The sequence below is a fragment of the Psammomys obesus genome, unplaced genomic scaffold, assembly GCF_907164565.1.
Source record: "Psammomys obesus unplaced genomic scaffold, mPsaObe1.curated_primary_1811, whole genome shotgun sequence".
Classification (NCBI taxonomy): domain Eukaryota; kingdom Metazoa; phylum Chordata; class Mammalia; order Rodentia; family Muridae; genus Psammomys; species Psammomys obesus.
In genome coordinates, this window is record NW_026593286.1 from 24515243 (window position 1) to 24534648 (window position 19406).

At 39.4% G+C, this 19406-nt stretch overlaps 1 protein-coding gene across 9 annotated transcripts in view; it reads right to left on the bottom strand.

The window, feature by feature from the left end:
- Unc80 (unc-80 homolog, NALCN channel complex subunit) overlaps positions 1–19406 on the bottom strand; it is a 156851-nt gene that overhangs the window by 23998 nt on the left and 113447 nt on the right. For 7 of the 9 annotated variants that reach the window (XM_055616820.1, XM_055616816.1, XM_055616814.1 and 4 more), the window contains 9 exons: positions 18003–18110; positions 16800–16938; positions 13909–14090; positions 13187–13318; positions 10842–11028; positions 10140–10271; positions 6219–6362; positions 2771–2871; positions 861–947 (listed from right to left, as the gene is read on the bottom strand). In XM_055616820.1, the coding sequence (XP_055472795.1) occupies positions 861–947; positions 2771–2871; positions 6219–6362; positions 10140–10271; positions 10842–11028; positions 13187–13318; positions 13909–14090; positions 16800–16938; positions 18003–18110 (1212 nt within the window). The remainder of the gene's footprint in view (positions 1–860; positions 948–2770; positions 2872–6218; positions 6363–10139; positions 10272–10841; positions 11029–13186; positions 13319–13908; positions 14091–16799; positions 16939–18002; positions 18111–19406) is intronic. The other 2 variants (XM_055616815.1, XM_055616813.1) reach the window with 1 other exon arrangement.

Here is a 19406-nt window from a genome sequence, read left to right on the forward strand (position 1 = left end):
TCTTTTGAAAACTAAAATCACCCTCACATTCACAGTCTCTGCTCAGATGCTTCTATAACATTTCCAATGCCATTGATAAGGAGAAGACACAACGGAAAAGCCTGACCAAGCTGGCTTGCATGTGTATTGGACACTTAGTGCTCCCTAGGCTAGCCAACAAGCGGACACTGAGAAGACCAAGTTAGTCATAGACAGGACAAAGGAATTACAGACATTTCCTGCACTTTCAGATGTATGGTGTGAGTTAAGTTTATCAAGCTGCAATAGATGCATATACATATGGATATTTCTCTCATAAAAGGAAGGGAGAAATATCAATAAAGACATTTATTTGTCTGTATCTGTCTGCCTGAATTGAGGGACAATTTCAGGGTAGTTAACATGCCCAATCCTCAAACTGCATAAATATTCATTTGGGGCTTAAGGGGAAGAATGTGAAGTAACAGGTAAATCTTTAAGGGGTACTGGAGAAGCTGTCAGAGCAAGATAAAGCATAAAGCTATGGAATGTGTGTGTCTGTGTGTGTCTCTCTGTGTGTATATATGAGTGTGTGTGTTTATGTTGTGCCTGTGTGTCTGTATGTGTGTGTGTGTGTGTGTGTGATTTTAAACAGCAAAGTATGAGTAGGGAATGGGGAGACTAAAAATGAACTAACATAGGGAAGTTACCTAATGCTAAAAGGAGAACCAAGACAATAACATTTATGATGATCTATTATATGCCAAATCTTGTGCCAGGCAATGCTATCCCCACACTAAAACTGGAAACTTCCACTGACCATTTTTCAATTACACAATTTTTGGGAATTTCTTGGGGAGGAATAGCCACATCTCTTTTTCCATGTTACTGCTGAGACTCACCAAGTAGTTGAACAGGATGTGTGACGTTTGAGCTGGGAAGTCTCCAATATTTAAGAGAAGTTTGCGCAGCATGTACATTAGCTCATCCTGGAAGAAGAACAGACAGGTCAAGCCCTTTACCAGCAGCCATGCTGTTAGAAGTGAACTGCTTAAAATTAGAGGGGAATCTTCCTAACTTTTGCCCATTTGTTAATTTCAACTACGTTCACCACTTTAACATGGTGGAAGAGAAACTAACCCATACATACTGATTCCACATGTGATCCCTGCTATTCAAATGAGCCGGAAGACCTTTTCTTTTTGGATAACATACAAATATCACCAACCAGCATACGATTGTATTTTAAAATAAAACTTGGCATTGTGTCTCCAGGTCACTGGAGAATCATGTGAGGGCTGTGTACTTAGTTGATTGTATTTGTCACGGCTTTCAGGTACAAAGGAAATGTGAGTAGGACCTAATCTGAGAAACTAATGCATGCTCTAGGTTAATTGACTATTCTAATTTGGTTCCTTAGGTTTCGAATCAATGAGATAACATGAAGCCAAGGAAGACAAATTGGAATGTCTGCAATTAACCTTGCTTCCCAGAAACCACTAGTCTTCTAGTGAAAATAATCAGCATAGCGACACGATTAAAATTATGTTTAATTATCAGTTTGCTTCATTATTATTCAGGAAACTATTTTCATTTGACACCTTACAGGTTGTCTGGTAAATTAGCTTTTTGGGTGATGGAGAGCTATTTGGGGTTGGTCGGGTGCTCTGTATCCTGATGCTAATTATTTACACCCCCTCCAAATCTGGTGGCTGCCCAGATGAGCACATTCTCATGTACACCTGTCCTGGTTGTATAAACCTTGCCTAAGAAATTATTCCTGTTTGACCAGTAAAAAAGCCTGTACCTGGGTAGGGCCAAAAGAAGGTAGGCATGGCTAAGGTTTAAGGGCCTTGGGGACAGAAGGATCATGGAAAATAAGAGACAGCTACCAGAAAAGGAAAGAAGCAAAGGGACATAATGGGTTAGCATGGGGAGGAGCTCATGGCCGGATCTGTATGGATGGAGGAAATTGGTCCAGATGAAGAACATTAACAAGTGTTTTGGGATTTTAGATAGGAGGCACCCCCAAAAGAAACTATTAGAGCAGATGGCACGGGATGGGGGCTTGGAAGACAAAGATAGTTTAAGAGGTAATATCTGCCATGCCCCAGATGAAATAAGGCTACTCTAAATTCTATAAGGTGTCTATGTCTTTTTTATTGTTACGGCAGGTTAGATAATACCACCATAAATTATAAGAAGAATAATAAATACTATTAGATAATACTTTTAAATTAACCACAAAGAGAGAATTTACATATAAAAATAACCCCAGTAGCATTCCAGGCTACCAAACAACTAGAATTCCATAAATGTAACCAACCCTAAAATCATCAAACTGCATCTAGCCTTTGTTTAAAATCTTGAGAATCACCAGGCGGTGGTGTCACACACCGTTATACCAGCACTGGTAGTCAGGGGCAGGTGGATCTCTGAGTTTGAGGCCAGCGTGGTTTGGTTTATAGAGTGAGTTCCAGGACAGCCAGGGCTGAACAGAGAAACCCTGTCTCAAAACAACCAAACACACACACACACACACACACACACACACACACACACACACACACAATCTTGAAAGTCTTCGGGTTACCAAGCAATGCACTGTGCACACATGGAAAAATCAATTACTGAAGGAAGCTAAACTGAAATAGCAAAATTTAATACTTGTTTATCACTACTTTAAAGGCATTGTTTGGCCACATGTCAGAGTAAGTTATCACACTGTTACCACACGGCAGCTCTGTACAGTCCTTTGCTTGCTTTCAGCAGAGCTCACACTCATAGCTACTGACAAGGAAAAGGAACTCACTTGTCGATTGCTGATGGTCAGTTTTTCCAGGAAATGTCGGAGAACTGTTGATGGATCTTCAATCAGACAGTTCCACAAGACTTGCTGGGCCACAGCGCTGACTTTAGGAGAGAAAAGAAAGGGGCCATAAGTCCCTCAACTAGAAGAAGTTTTCAAGCAGTTTACTAAGCTTTATAGAGTTCTTTTTTTTAATGTTTTTTTTATTTATTTTTACTATTAATTACACTTTATTCATTTTGTATTCCCCCATAAGCCACTCCCTCCTCCCCTCCCCCTTCCTCATGCATGCCCCTCCCCAAGTCTACTGATAGGGGAGGTCCTCTTCTCCTTCCTTCTGATCTTAGTATATCAGATCACCTCAGGAGTGGCTGCATTGTCATCTTCTGTGGCCTGGTAAGGCTGCTCCCCCCTCAGGGAAGGTGATCAAAGAGCAGGCCAATCAGATTATATCAGAGGCAGTCCCTCTTCCCATTACTATGGAACCCACTTGGACACTGAACTATCATGGGCTACATCTGTGCAGGGGTTCTAGGTTATCTCCATGAATAGTCCTTGGTTGGAGTATGAGTCTCTGGGAAGTTCCCTGTGTTCAAGTTTTCTGGTTCTGTTGCTCGCCTTGTGCGGTTCCCATCCTCTCCAACTAAGCTTTATAGAGTTCTTTCTTTCTGCTTTCATGTGAGTCCCAGGGGTCTAACTGCTGACCTGCCAGGCAAGTTGTGCCCAGTGGCCCAATAGTAGCATGATGGTTAGTTATGTGGGGAACTGACCACTTTCTGATCAGATTTGAGGCCTCTGAACAGGATGGATTTCTGGCTGGTACTATAATTTGGTCAACAGCTCATGACTAGAGAGGAAACAGGCTCAGGTGGGTACCCACTGGTGTTTTACTAAATAGTCACGTTGTCAAACTACCTTCTCAACATTTATGTTTATGCCTACAGATTTGTGCTGCTCTGAACCTTGGTTAGCGAGGCTCCATTTTGCAGTGAGAATTGCTTAAGACGGAGACTCATGATTGGTTCAAGTCCTCAGGGTAAGTGGTTGCAAGTATTCAGCCATTGAGTGGGTGTTGTGTTCTGTATGAACCTCCTTCTATGCAAGACTCAGGAAACATGGAAGAGTGAATAGAAGGAATGTAGCTCACAACCATCTGTAATTCCAGTTTGAAGAGATCTGATGATCTTTTTTGGTCTCTGCAGGCAGTGCCAGGCACAAATGTGGTATAGAGGGGCAGAACACCATACACATTATAATAAGGTAAAATTAAAAAAGAAAAAGAAAAAAGAAAGCATCAAATTGGGCATTGAAGGGTTGGTGGGTCCCAGAGTAAGTTTGAGGAAGGCAGAAAGAAGGGCGTGAAGATTAAAATTGTAAAATGTATAAAAATTTCAAAACATTAATAACAGTATTACTTTTTAAAATAATGCAAAATGCAATAAAGCTCATTTGCTCTCGAAACACTTTTTGTATTGAAAAATGAAAAGTTGCCGATCTTGTTTCCCTTTGTTAGGAAAGGAAACAAGAGTGAGTTGGTCTTTACGTATTGGCATTACTTTGCAAGAACTGCCTTCACAAGTGTATACAGTTGTCCTTGACCCAGAGGGCAAACTAATGTTGAAAATGTAAGCCTTTATTAAATTAACTCCAGATTTCATTGATTTTTGTCATAAATTCTGCTTTAAAATTTAGTTTTTATTTTATTTAAACAATTTTCATATTACTTATTTTATTTTATCTATATGAATGTTTTGCCTGCATATATGTATGTACACCATGTATTTACCTGGTGCCTGCAAAGGTTAATTTAGACGAGGATATTGGATCCCTTGGAACTAGTTACAGATGGTTGCGATCCACCATGTCAGTGCTGGGAATCAAAACAAAGCTCCTAACTGCTGAGCTATCTCTTCAACCCCTTTAGAAGTTCTTAAATAATTTAGGTTTTAAAATGTGGTTAGGTTTAAAATGCAAATGAACAGGAGACAAACTTTTACTATCCAATTCAGCGAGATAAAGTAGTTGAGCCGGCATTAATTAGGTTCCTAGGAATAAATATACAATCCTATCGGAAAAGTTGCTACTTCATTATAACACAGGTCAGGCTAAGCTTCCCTTGATGCCTTGAGGTAGGAAGCAGAAGGGTGGCGCTCAACAACTCATGACATCCAGTTTGAACTGTGGTCTTCAGTTCTGCTGGCTTCAAAGCTAAAAATTTAGAATGTTGCATGAATCTATCATTGAGCATTTTGAATAAATAGTATCAATTTTAAATTAAAATCAGTAGCTGTACTATGAATAAGAAATATATAAACATAAACTTTAGTTTTCAAGCATATTTCCAAATAATTGAAATATGTATTTGTGTGTGCATGTGTGTATTTGTGTGTGTGTGCATGCATGCACCTGTGCATGCCTCTACATCTGGTGCTGGAGACTGAACAGCTGGTCTTAAATATACAAGGAAAAGGTTCTACCACTGAGCTCTATACATAATACAGAGACAGGGTTTTTAGGTTGGACCTGTTTACTAAAATATCCTTATGAGACTTAAAAAATATCTCACCGCTTTGGTAAAGCAATGTGATGTTTAAAATGTGGAAATACAAGAAAAAATTAAAGAGAAAAATAAAAAAATAAATTTCATCAGTATAGAAAGAGGTGCTAAGTGTTGATGCCTGCTTTTCATATTTATATAAGCCATACATACATATACTTCAAAGTAGCATATAGGAAATGTTTTAAACTTTAATTAGCATTATGCAGAACACTCTTTAACTTAATTTCCTCGACTGTGCCTTCTGAAGTGTTGAGAATGCTATCATGCAGAGGCAACAAGGTTAACTGATCTCCAGTGGCAGAGCTCTTGATTATCATGTGCAAGAGCTGGGCTCAGTTGCTAGCCAGGAATACAAAAGGAACACACACACACACACACACACACACACACACACACAAAGACTATTTCTCTTTTGTCCATTATAAATATAGCATTTTTTCCCTATTTTATCGTTTCTTCTTTCAGTCTCCTCTTAACTAGTATATCTGGGAAGGTGGTCAAGTGGGAACGACGGCTTTCATGCTGGTGGATTAATAGCTAAGATTTCTGAGGTGTGCGAAATCACTGTTGACTCCTTGATAGTCAAATAAGTGCCGTTAATTTAATTTAATTTAATTTAATTGCCGTTAAGTTAATTTTCTGGCAATAAAACATTTTCCATGGACCTAGGTACTGACCCTAATGAAATTTCTTGGCAAAGGTACTAAAAGCAGTAAGAGGAGGTAGAGAAAGAGATAGATTGGCATGCTATGTCTAAAAAACCTACAATCATAACATGTACATAGAACGATCAGGCGCATGGTCAGTAGAGCTGTGGGCTCAAGAGAAAACTGCTGTTTCCATTCAGGTGAGCAGCACAAGAACAGAACGGTTCGGCTGGCCAGATGATACCTGCTACTCCATCTTCCCGCACCTCACCATCCTCCATTAAATGGACAATGGGAAGGACTGCAGCACAGATGCATGCTGGGAATACTGCTTGTGGAGGCTGAGGCACGTGGTGGTTTGGGGTGTGCTCGGTGGTGTGTTCCTCATCTGGAGAGAGAGACAAAATTTTAATGGAACAGCAATTTGTAGTTCAAATCCTGTTTGGCAATGCAACCGATAATATCGCTAAAATAAAAATAAATGTGACTTTATATAGAGTGCCTTCCCCATTATAAGACAACAAAACCAACCCACTTTCCAAGTGCTGTCATTAGTTTTAAGTTGCAGAGAAAGAGAAGCACAGACATATCGAGAGAGGAAACAAGTTCGTGATATGAAATCAGAGAAAATAAAATTCTAAGTGAGGGCTAAGGCGTTTTTCATAGATGCCCCATGTCACAAACATGTGTAAGAGATTCATAAGCATGAATATGGAGTAGCACAAAGCATGTGAACTTACGGTAAAAATAATGTGATCCTGTCATATTATTCTCCTCATTTGAGAAATACAATGAAAATTAAAGTTGATAATTACTTCATTAGAATAAAGAAAAGGGCAGTAAAGAAAATAAAAAAAAGTCAAGGACGGTAGCAAAGTCATTTAGCAGTATATTAATATGAAAACAAAGTCACTGTTATTATTAATGCAGAATAAACATTTTTATAAAATATAAAGAACATTGGGTCTTTGAGTATCCTATCTTAACTTCTGTGACTCTTTGAGATCTTAAATAGGTCCTGTGAAGGGCTAGAAGGTAAAAGCTTTATTCAGTTGTTGTAAATCCTACTTTCCCATTAAATGTACACAGTTATTAAAATGATAGGTGGTTGTGTAGCTAGATGATAGACACTTGTCACATTATGACCTTTATTCACTCTCAATAAAGAAAGAAACAAGAAAATGCTGTTTGTATTCAGGAACAAAGACAATCAATAGAAATTGCTTAGATGTGATGGTATGTATTAGACAATGATTTTAAAGTAGCTATTATGAATATGCTGTCTTTTCCTATAAATACCACATAAATGTAAAAGTGATTATGATAGAAAATACATGTTACAAACTGTTTCATGTGACATTTTGTCCTTTAGTATGGCAGATATAAATCTTAGTTTATTTATAAATTACATTAAGTGAAAATGTACTAAATTTTCCAAACAAAAGGCAGAATTAGTAGAATGGATAAAATGCTTGACATAGAAGCTTGACTCAAACACCATCTATATAGAAGAAGCATAACATTGTTTCAAAATTACAAAAATAAATCATCTGAACATAAATGAAAAGAGAATTGAAATGATGAACTTTATACTAGATGATATGTACTTTAAGAAAAAATCTCTACTACAGTTAAAGGATATGTTTTGATAAAGACTCAATTTATCAGGAAGATTAATTATATGCACATAAGCATATAAAAGCACACCTTTAAAGTGTATGAAGCAAATAATGGCAGAATTAAATAGAGAAAGAAGCAATTTCACAATAATCACTGGACACTGTATCACTTTTCATAAGAGAGCAGCTGGACAGAGTTCACATGGAAGTCAAAGATTTCAATAGCACTGCAAACCAGACAGACCCAAAGTGTCAATAGAGAGAAACACTGCTACCCACTATATCTTGGAAGGAAGCCACGGTAAGCTTAAAGGACTGGCTCACACAAGGTATGCTCTATTGTAATGAAATCAGATGTCAATAGCATCTGGGGAATTCACAAATAGTGCTAATTACCTTGATTCCAAATAATCAGTCAATCAAATGAAAACTCACAGAGGAAATTAAAAGGACTTCGATACATAAGAAAATGACAACAACATATCTCTAATTTTGGAATTCAGCAAGAACAGGGTTTAGAGGATGACTTATATCTGTGTGTGTACTCAGCTATGTATATATTCTGATACTAATATTAACTGAGGACATCGTCACAAGACATCAAAACTGTGGGCCAACGTTCCTTATGAAACACAGAGGTGAAAATCTTCATCAAAGTCTTGCCAGCTGGGATCTGAAACCATGTAAAAGAAAGACTACATACTTTGAACAAGATGGTTTGTCTTTGGAATGGAATGTAAGCATGGTATAACACATGAAAGAGGTAATACAACACACTATGTCAATTAAATGCAGAAAACAGCACATGAGAGATAACTCGGCTCTTAAAGGTGAGGCTCACAACCAAAATACATGAGAATTTTAATTGATACACAGAAACTATTTGACAAACATTGGATCATTTCATGATTAAAATACTAAAACCCTGACAATCAAAAAGAGTTTCCTTCATGTCACAAAGACCATTCACTAAAAATTCAGGCTTAATATTATAACTGATGGGCAAAGGCTTAATGTCTTCCACTTAGTACTGGTGGCAAGACAAAAAGTATATCTGGCCGCAGTTTGTAGTAACACTGTCCTTGAAACTTAGCAGAGGTAATTAGTCAATAAGAAGAAATATAAAGAAACTGCATTAGAAGAAAGGGAGTGAATAATCTCTGTTTGCGAATGACATGATTTTATATATAGAATATGCTGAGGAACATACACAAAATATAATAAACTATCTCATCAAGGTTTTTTTTTTTTTGGCCATAAAATATATACAGAAAAGTCAATCTTTATTTCTTTTTTAAACATTTTTTCTTTATTATTAGTCAATCTTTATTTCTACACACTAGTAATAAATAGCCATGTAAGTGAAATTAGAAGAACAAGTTCCTCTAAACTGGCAACTGCAACAAAAGAATATACTAGGAATAATTTCAAAAGAAGTGTAAGATTTGTAGGCCAAAACCCACACACATTATAATAGTCTAAGTGGATAGATAGCCCATGTTCATGGATTAGAAGCCTTACTATGCCCCATATTGGTTAAGATACACCATCTGCTATTTATGAAGAATGTTGATGACCCCATCTTAAAATTTACACAGGAATGCTAAGAGATCAAGACCAGCTAAAATAATCTAAAAAAGAAAATCTGGGCACAGAGGTCTTTTCTGAGACTGATATTCCAACCAAGGACCATTCATGGCTATTACCTAGAACCCTTGCGCAGATGTAGCCCATGGCAGCTCAGTATCCAAGTGAGTTTACTAGCAATGGGAATAGGGACTGTGTCTGACATGAACTCAGTGGCTGGCTCTCCTTTCTTCCCCCAGGCCACAGAGGAGGACAATGCAGCCAGTCCTGGTGAGACCTGATAAACTAGGGTCAGATGGAAGGGGAGGAGGACCTCCCCTATCAGTGGACTTGGAGAGGGGCTTAGGAGGAGATGAGGGAGGGAAGGTGGGATTGGGAGGGAATTATGGAGGGGGCTACAGCTGGGATACAAAGTGAATAAACTGTAATTAATATAAAATAAATTAAAAATAAAAATTAAAAAAAAAGAAAAGGTGAGAGAGGACTCTCACGTTCCAATTTAAAAACTTAACTAGAAAGCTGTAGCCAAGACTGCCTGTGATCGGGATCAACATAGAAACCAAAACAGATCAGAATGATAAAATCATGAGAACAAAGACAGACTCGCAGTCTGTGAGTGATCACAGTTGAGTGATTTATTATTTTTTTAAATAATACCAAGAGCTGGGTTGGTGGCATGTGCCTTTATTCCCAGCACTCAGGAGGCAGAGGAAGGTGGCTCTCTTCCTCTGTATGAGGGCAGCCTGGTCTTTAAGAAAATTTAAGGGAGAGTGGAATTAGTAATTAATAAAAGGGACAGCAAGGTACGTCTGAGCGAAAGAATAAAGATGGATGCTAATATATAACAAAAATATTCATTTGGAAAATTGTTCTTATAGCTAAACATGAACTCTAAGCTATAAAGCACTTCTGACAGTAGAACAGGTTTTAGAAGAAATTAGTCATCAAGAACAACACACCTTCAGCACTGACTGCTGAGCGTACGGACCACACTGACCCTCTGCGGAAGGAGTAATTTCTGTGGGATGTGCTGGATGTGCAAGATGGACTCACAGACAGCCGTCGGGATGTCAGGTTGGCGACTTCTTCTACTGGCAAACAGAACAGGGAATGTGAATTTTGTTCTTATATCCCCCATGTAACACTTCCACAAAGTAAAGTTGCACCTGTATCAAGTAGTGTTTCTCTCCACCATAGCACTTCAGTAACTTACTGTACACTTACTGAAACATAATGAAGATCTTCTACTGAAAAGGAAAATTCCTTCTAAAACTTCCCACAAGAACCAAGAAATTTAGAATGGTCCATGAATCATTTTTTCGATAACCAGCAGAAAGCTGTCTACACTTGGGAAGGTTGAAGGTGATGGATGGACTAACTCATTTTAAATGAGAGTCAGTGCATCTGCTGTCTTGTTTATTGTGGACTCAGCCTTCCTGAATCACAACCAGTGCTGGTCTGTTGTCAGACTGATTTGGTCAAGGTTACTACTGCTCTCCAGACACAGGAAAACTCTACATTTTAGAACACTGCATCTGTTTTCTCCTTTTAAGGGAACGATAGGAGAGGACATGTCACATCGTGTCATCCTTGTTTGTCTGAGAGTAGGTCATTTCCCTGAGGAGTAGCCCAGCCCCATGACATCACAGCTATGAAGGCACCTTCTTCCTCAGGCTCTGAGTTGGGTGTGCATGTGGGCTCATAGCAAGCCTCCTGGGTGATGGGGATGGCGGTGATGAGGCTTGCCTCACGACCAAGGCGTTTCTTCTCTTCCTCCTGCTGCAAGTTCTTTAAGATGTGCTCTGCCCTCTGATGGGAGCGGGACACAGCCCGGGCAGAGAAGGATTTCTGTGGAGACACAAAAAAAGCAAGTCTTCTTGTAGGATCATTGGCACAGAGAGTGGCCCAACAAGTAACTTAAAGTTAAGAGTTTGCCCTAAGAAAATATTAGGTCATCTATGACCTAATCGATGAATATATTTGTAGAGATTTTCTATTACATTTCTACAGTTGGTGACTTTCCCCTCACCACTCATTAATCTAAGTCCCCAAGAATGTCTGTAACTTCTGGAGACAATGCTATTTCACTGTTCAGGTGATAACAATTCACTATTTAAACATGAAAGACAACTTTTATTTAAACTGGCTTTAAACAAAGCACGTTAATCGTATAAGGTTAGTAAGATAGAAAAACAACATGCTAAGGAAAAAGAAAGCGATATAGCTCTCAAATAATCTAGTGAGTTATATGGTTTATTTCATTTTATCAATCAAGTAGCACAATGTAAATAACATCCATCAATAAGTACAGCCGCGCACTTGAAATACTTTGTAGGAGAATGCTATTGAATGGAAAGTAAAACACTAGAAGGCGTTACCCAGGTTGAATGTAAAATATGAAGTGAAAAAAGAAACATTAAAACCAATCTACTGTTCCACAGGCAAAAGATAAAGAGAGACAAAGAACTGAAGACTCGTTCCACACAGTGGCTACGCCATTCATGCCTTTCTTAATCGTGATGCTAATGCTGAGAGCCATAGGGACAGAGTTGGTGGTCAGAGCTAGGTCAGAGTCTCTCCTTACAAATTTGAAGCATAAAAGCCATTTCACACCTCTCTGCTACTCTCTAGCCAAATAAGGTTGTAGTGACATCTGGAGACCTTGGCTTCATTCATACAAGCCCCGTTATGTAGGATATTAACATGCGACTAACAGTTTAACCACGATGGATGGCACAACAGTGATTGAGAACATTGGATCATATGGTTACTTTCCCTGAGCCATGTAGGTAAGATGGTCTGTTATAAGGCATAATGTAGGTATTAGAAAAGGAGAGAAAGTGAAAGCTGGATATAAAATCTGAAAATGTTTTTTTTTTTAATCCATGGTTGGAAAATAGTTATTTGAATCTATAACTGTATGGGAATCCATAACTGTTTGGGAGAAGAGCCAAAGACACTTATATTGGTGGACCAGATGCTTGAGTTGCAGCAAATATGAGGGAAGGAACAGGTGTACCTTCCTTGTCATCACTGGGCATCATGCATGGAGACGGCATACGTGGTGGAGTATAAGTAAAATAACATTGTGAGGGAGGGAGAAAGGCTCAGACAAACTGTTCAACAAAGAACATTGAACGTGCCTAGAAAAATCTATGTATAATCTACAGAGATGTTCAATTTAACTTCGCATAGTCAACTAACATTTTCAAAGATGTGTGAATTAAAATACCAATAATTCATTTTACCACCCAAAGTAACTAAATTAGAATAGCATGGACTGAAGTCACCCATCCCAACCACCACCCTCCAAACCACATTGCTACTGAAGACGTTGTAGACTGACTGACCAGAATTTCTTGATTTTGGAAAGTAGAAATGTTGCAGAGTGGAAGCCAAAATTGTCTTAAGTTCTCTTTCTGTTTTGGCTTCACTTTTGCCTTTTTTTTTTTTAAATTATTCTTAATTTAGAGGTGTGTTATTCAATAGATGATAAAGGTGTGGTTTTGGAGAATCATCTGTTTTAAAAGGCATCTATTGTCTGTTTTTATTCTGTGGATAAACTTAGCTGTATCTGAGCCGTGTTACACGTAGCAGTGACACATACGAGCCCTGCATCACCCAAGGTCTTGAGCAACGGTGGCAATGACGGTGGTGGTGACAATCAGATGAGAAAGAAACAAGAACCAGAAGCTGCCGACTCTTCATTTTCACTCTTGCTGGACCCATATATTTAAGAATCAGGCAGCTCACATACTGCAGTTAAATTAACATAACTAAAAGCCACAGTAAAAATGCTCCCCTTTGTAGCAAATAAATGCCTCTTTGTCAGATACTTTGACAACAAAACAAACAAACCCAAAACTTATCTTGATAAAAGCTAGTTTCTAGTGGCCACTATGGCTTTCTGTGTTATTACATTTTCATGACATGGATGGCCAAATGGTCTCAGTACATGCATCCCATGCAGTGTGGAGATATAGGAAAGAGAGGGCCTGTTACTCACAGACTGGTCTTCGTTAATGGGGTCCTGGACACTCCCGCTGCACTGAGGGACCCATGGAGGGTCAAACATTGGGACAGATGGCATTCCAAGTACTGGCGAGGGCAAGGTGAAGTTTATGCTGGGAGGCGGGATCTGTTAGTAGACATCAGAAGCATGAGGTGAGTAGGATGGACTAGGAGCTGGAATGAGCCTGAGGTAGAATTAAACATAATCTGCCTAATTAGGTGTTAAGGGTCTGAGTGGTTCCTTAGAGGTACAAGAAACATCGAGAAAAAGGCTGTTTTCTAAGACTTCTCTGTTAATAAGACATGAGACGATCCTCTTTGGACCTCAGTTTACTCATCAGTGAAATGATGTGCTCTAACACAAATTAAGGTTGTGCTGATCACTCTATTCTGCCCCAAACATCTGTATGTGTGCAGATAACAAAAGGCCTAGATGGTTACAATCCAGACTTAGCTGTCTACCCCTGAGGATGGCTATGCGATATTCAGGCTGCTACTAGATTGAGTTTTTTGTTCTATGTTCTAGTATATTTCAATTTGTTTAATTAAATTGTATTTATTTATATATGAGTTAAGTTTACTGATATGATCAGAGGAAAGAAGACTTCTCTGGCTGTGCACAGCCGGTCTGTGTTTTATGATTTGTGACAAGCCCCGGGTTGGTTGTGCTAATCTAATTCCTGTGTAGATAGATAGCACCCCTACAGCACCCCTCACCTTAAAAATCTGCTGTGCTCCTTCCTCCATCCTGGGCCAGACCTGATACCGAAACCTCCAGAGTGTGTGGAACTTGAGGACGGCATTCAGCCTCTGTACAGTCTCTGCATGGTGGAACTCGGACATCAACATGTCCGACACAGCTTCAGGAACCTTCACCGCACACAACAGGAACATGGCGGCTAGAGACAGCCAACAATGAACTCATCAGCTGCATACCTTAAGATGTTGCATTGTTTCTGGGGTTGAGTGGATACGGGGCCTTCTCCTCTCTCCTCTCCACCACTCCGGGAGTGAAGTCTGACCATTGGCAGTGGCCAGAGCTAACAATGTCCCAGATACTAGACACAAACGGCAAACTGTGTTTGACCGGACATCTAATAGCTGGCACATCTAAAAGCAGGCACAGCACGACAATTCAGCAGAATACTCATTTTAAACAATGCTTCCTTTGGCTCACAGGGAAAAGGCAGAGCCAGAGAAATCAATGAAAAAAGTTACATAGTGAAATGTGCTGTTTAGGAAATGGCCAGACTCTTTGCTAGTTATCTGAGGACAGAGCATGAAGACAGTCCTTAAAGCATCCTCAGTTCTATCACCTATAAGAAAAGCAAAGCCCGAGAGGTAGATTCTACTCAGAACATCTGCTCTTCTCAGAGACAGAGAAGCAAAGGTGGTTTCATGAATCGGAAGACTTAAAATCTTAAATTTTGGCAAAAGCTAAATATTAATAAGAGAGTTGTGGTGATAAGTTATAGAGCTTGTGAATAATGAGAAAGAGAAACAACCCCGTAGCTCTGACAGAAGAGCCAGTGGCAGGCATAAAGACATAATCTACATTCTCTGCTAGAGATGCAACCTGTGCTCAATTGTGCTAACAGCTCTGAGGTTGTGTCCTAGCTTTGACACTTCTTTGCTGCATGATCTTGGACAAGCCTCTTAACCTCGTAGCTTCCATTTTCTTCCCTTGAAAATGTCCAGGAAGATGATGGTTTGTGCATGATAACCTGACTCCAAATTTGCTATTCCAGTAAGGTAAAATGATGTACAGAAAGGCACTTTGCGCTTTCATTGTGAGCCTGAGCCTCTCATGGCTGTCTGACCATCTCAGGCCTGGGAAGTGCTTTGTGAAGTGAGAAGTATGTTGGAGTTTGGAAGTGCATTTTATTTTTCTCTGGCAAAGTGACATAAAGCAAGGCTATCTACACTGTGCAGTCAGAAGGTTTGGGTTTGATTTTACGACTCTCTGAGTGAAATGAAGTTAAACAAGTTCCTTCAAGTCTGTCTTGAATTTGCTCATCTATAAATTGAGCACCTTGTGCTGGGTATAAGGGCACACACCCGTGATCCTAAAATAAGGCTGAGATTGAAGCCCAGCCTGGGCTACACAGTGAGAACTTGTCCCCAAAACAACAACAATGGAAAAAAAAACCAGCAAAACAAAAAGAAATTAAATTTTATGAACAAAATTGTGACATAATTCTATAATAAATGCTACTTACTATGGTCATTAGCTTTTGATAAGCCGTTTCAGTGTAGCTATATAAATTTCCACACTTCATTTTTTTAAGTGTATTCTACCCTGCCTCAACTTTTAAACACCATGTTAATACTTTACATTATAGAAGAGTTCTAATTTAGTCTCCTTACCAAAATAGTTTTCTCGTAACAGTCATAAGCTGCCAGCAGACCCAACTGTGTGTGTGTGTTTGTGTATTATTTTGGCCGGTGCTTTGAGACTATCTTTATACTCCTTCTTTCTACAAACCCTTCTCCTCAAGAGACCCCTGGCATCTTCTGCTTCAGCTATCACGTGAATCAGCATACAAGTGTCTTCTGACTAGCTGAAAATGTCACCAGTTACTGTTCACCTGCAATCAATCACTACGTTAATTTCTTTATTTGCTCACTGGAGATGAACCTAGAACCCTCCACACACTAAGCAAGTGCTTGGCCAGTGAGCTACATTTTTAATCCCTGAGGCTTCTTTTTGCCAGGGTCTTACCATTAGCTCATGTTACACTGGAGCTCAACTATCTATTCCAGACTGGCCTCAACTCAGGATCCTCCTGCCTCCACCTTCTGGGTGATGGAACTATAGGCATACACCACCACAAAAACCAAGTGATGCCATGTATAAGTTGGACAACAGTTTTTATATAACTGCTAGCTCAGATCCTGTGAGCAATTGTCTATAGTAACTTTAGAAAGTCCATACCTGTGATAATACAGTCTATAAACATTCTGAGTCCCACTCATCTGTCCAATGCTATAAGCATGTAGTCCCTTTGTGAAACTTCCAGCATTGTCAAACTAATTTCCCCAAGTGTTCTAAGCACACAGAATGTATTTTCCTATCCATGTCACTTTGCCCACATTATTTTCTCTAGGCTAGCCATGTGTGTACGTGTTTTAGTTATTTGCTTGTTTCTTGGGACAAGGTCTCATGTAGCCCTGGTAGACCTTGAACTCACTATGTAGCCAAGGATGACTTTGAACTTCTGTTCCTTCTGCCATTCTCTCCTTGGTGGAGGTGGTCCAAGCATGCACCACCTTGCCCGGCTCTACGTGGTACAGAGGACCCAACCCAGCGATTTGTGCATAACAGTCAAGCATTCTTCCAACTGAAGTGCACCGCCGACCCATAAGATTCTGTTTTAGTCACAGAACACTAATATACCAAGAGAGAGCTGATGATATTGTATAAACACACAGTACAATTTGAAGGATGCTCTGCAAATATGGGTCTGTGTTCCTCAGGCGTATTCCTCTATCTAGAGGTCTACAAACTTCTGTCATCTTGATTTAGGATTGCAGGTACCTTTTTCTTGGTGTCAACACTGCGGTCGCTAATGGCCATGGGAGCCAGTTCCCAGCCAGCATTTCTTTACCTGCCGCCCCTGCCATGTGCTCATCCATACTGAGGAGCAGCTCCCAAGCAGCGGGCTGGATGTCTCCATACATCTCCTCCGTCAGAATCGGAGCTGCCTTGATTAGCAGAGACAGGGGAGCGGGTGACAAGCTCATCACCTGGGAAGAGATGCAAACCAGGCTTCAAAATCTCCTAAAACGACAATTACTTCTTGAAACTTAAGAACCATCTCCCTTCTCTGATTGAGGTGGATTTAGGTGATGTGGAGTGTAAACCTTACACTCTATTAGTTGACACAAAGTCAGAAAGAAATACTGATCTTGTAATATTTTCATCACACAAAAAAAGTCTTAAAATTACTCCAAAAAATTAACCATGGAGTGTGGGTACCTCTACAGAAAAGAAAAAAAAAAAATAGACAACCATGGATTTGTCCTGAAAATTCTGTTAGATTTTTAAAGTCTTCTTTCTTTCATTTTCTCCATGTTAGCAGATTGCCACTGAAAACCACATGGGACCCGTAACTCATAAAGGATTCTATTTATAAAGTTAACTTCTGAACTTGGATGACATTTCCCTTTGAAATAATGTGATTATACATTGTGGCTCACAAAGTCCTTCCTAGTCATTTCTTATAATTTAGGTTATACATACAGGTTCTAGGCATCACTTTAAACATTCTAGGAAAATATGAAAAGCCCTCCCTCCCTATAAGAGAAAGGAATGGTTTCTAGCTTAGATTTGTAAGAACAGTAGAATACTATGTCAAGGACTGGATAAGCATGCCAATGTACTACTTTACTTAATCCATGCAATAATCCTTTGAGACATATAATCCCTGTTTCATAAATGAGACAACAAAGATCAATGGAAATAAAATTCCTTGCCCAAGTCTCAGAGACCAAGAAAAAGACTAGGTATATGAATTAGATAGTCTCATTTAAAAGCCTGTGGAGAGCCATTCCATCCTAGTGAGCGATTGGCTCCATTGGAGACAGCATAGTGGGCGAGGGGCACCCAACCAAAACTTCTGGCCTCGTTCAGTGGCAACTGGCTGTCTAGCTAGAAAGATTTTTTTCTCTCCTCTTGCTTACCAATTAAGGGACATTCGTGGCAACATAGTGCCAGCTTCTGTTTTGTCTCCCAAACTCTCACGAGCAGGGTGTATAGGGGCTCTTTCCTGGTGATGCCCCACGCATGTTTCTGATTCACACGCTCATACCTGGAGCCTGATGTACTTCAGCATCCCGGAGTCCTTCTTCCCTTCCAGGTTGACATCTGAAACTCTCTTCTTCAGAGAAGGCGTCCTCAGGCATGACTTATCTGAGCACTAAGAGAAGGTGAGTTTTGAACTGAAGGTTCTTTTTCAAAACCCATACATAGTGCTTTCTGTCTCCCGGTTTCTCCCCGATACCACCTTTTCATTGAAAAGATAGTTTTAAGTTTCTTGTTTTGTTTTGTTTAAACAGGCCTAAAACTTTTGAAAAACGTTGGTGTTGTTGAGAAAAGGGGATTAAATATGATTACTATGAAGCTTCTCTTTCACATCTGGAGAGCAAGGATACAAGAGATAGAGTTATCTGGCTGAGTTGCAAAGCTCATTAGCTGCTGAATATGGGAAAGACAAAGGTTTCCCGATTTTCATTTCAGGTTTGATTATTTTCTGTAAAGTGGTTAAAAAAAAACCCCACAAATTTAAGTAAATGTTAATTTGGATAAAATACACTCTGTTCTAATGTATGCTGAGGTGTGTGGTCGGGGAAGAAAGGGAGTACTTCAAATGTTGACACAGAAAAGGGCAAAGAGAGCCATCAGGGACGGAGTCAATAGCACCTGCCATCTCAACATGAATTGTCCAGGGAAGTGGTTTCTTGGGAAAAAAAAAAGTCTAGAGAACACAACAGTTCTCCTTGCCAATTATGCCTTCAACCTGGCTCCAAAACAGGCCATTTCACTTGCATGAGCAAACATGAGACAATGCCTTCCTCTGACTCCCCAGGTGCCAAGCCTGGAAGGGTCAGTGCAGTTTAGAGAAGAATTGGTTCTTTATTATTTCTTAGTCCTGACTTCTGATTCTTTCCTGTTTGTTTGGTTCTTTTGTGCTTGTTTGTTTGTTTGATTGGTTGGATTTTGCATTCCAGACTACAGGCTAGCACAGAATAAAGCTCACTTGTTTCACCAGGGCCATGCCAAGGAAACACTTTCTCCCTCTATGCTAAAGAAAAAAGAAACAAAACCAAAAAAAAAAAAAAAACAAACTAAACTTCTTAAGAATTTCTGGCAGAGCATCACAGCGTGAAGATATTTTGGAAGTATTTTGAAAGAAAGGGCAAATCTACAAGCATGCACATGCCCCAAGAATCTCTCTTGAAATTCTGACAAAAAAAAAATCCAAGATAATAAATCTGTCATAGGGCTGGTATGGGACCATCTTTTAAAATGAATCTATTTGGACTTCAATTTTGTGCAGGGTGATAAGTATGGATTTATTTGCATTTTCTACATATAGATATCCAGTTAGACCAGTACCATTTGTTGAAGATGCTATCTTTTTCCATTGTATGGTTTTGGCATCTTTGTCAAAAATCAGGTGTCCATAAGTATGTGGGTTCATTTCTGGGTCTTA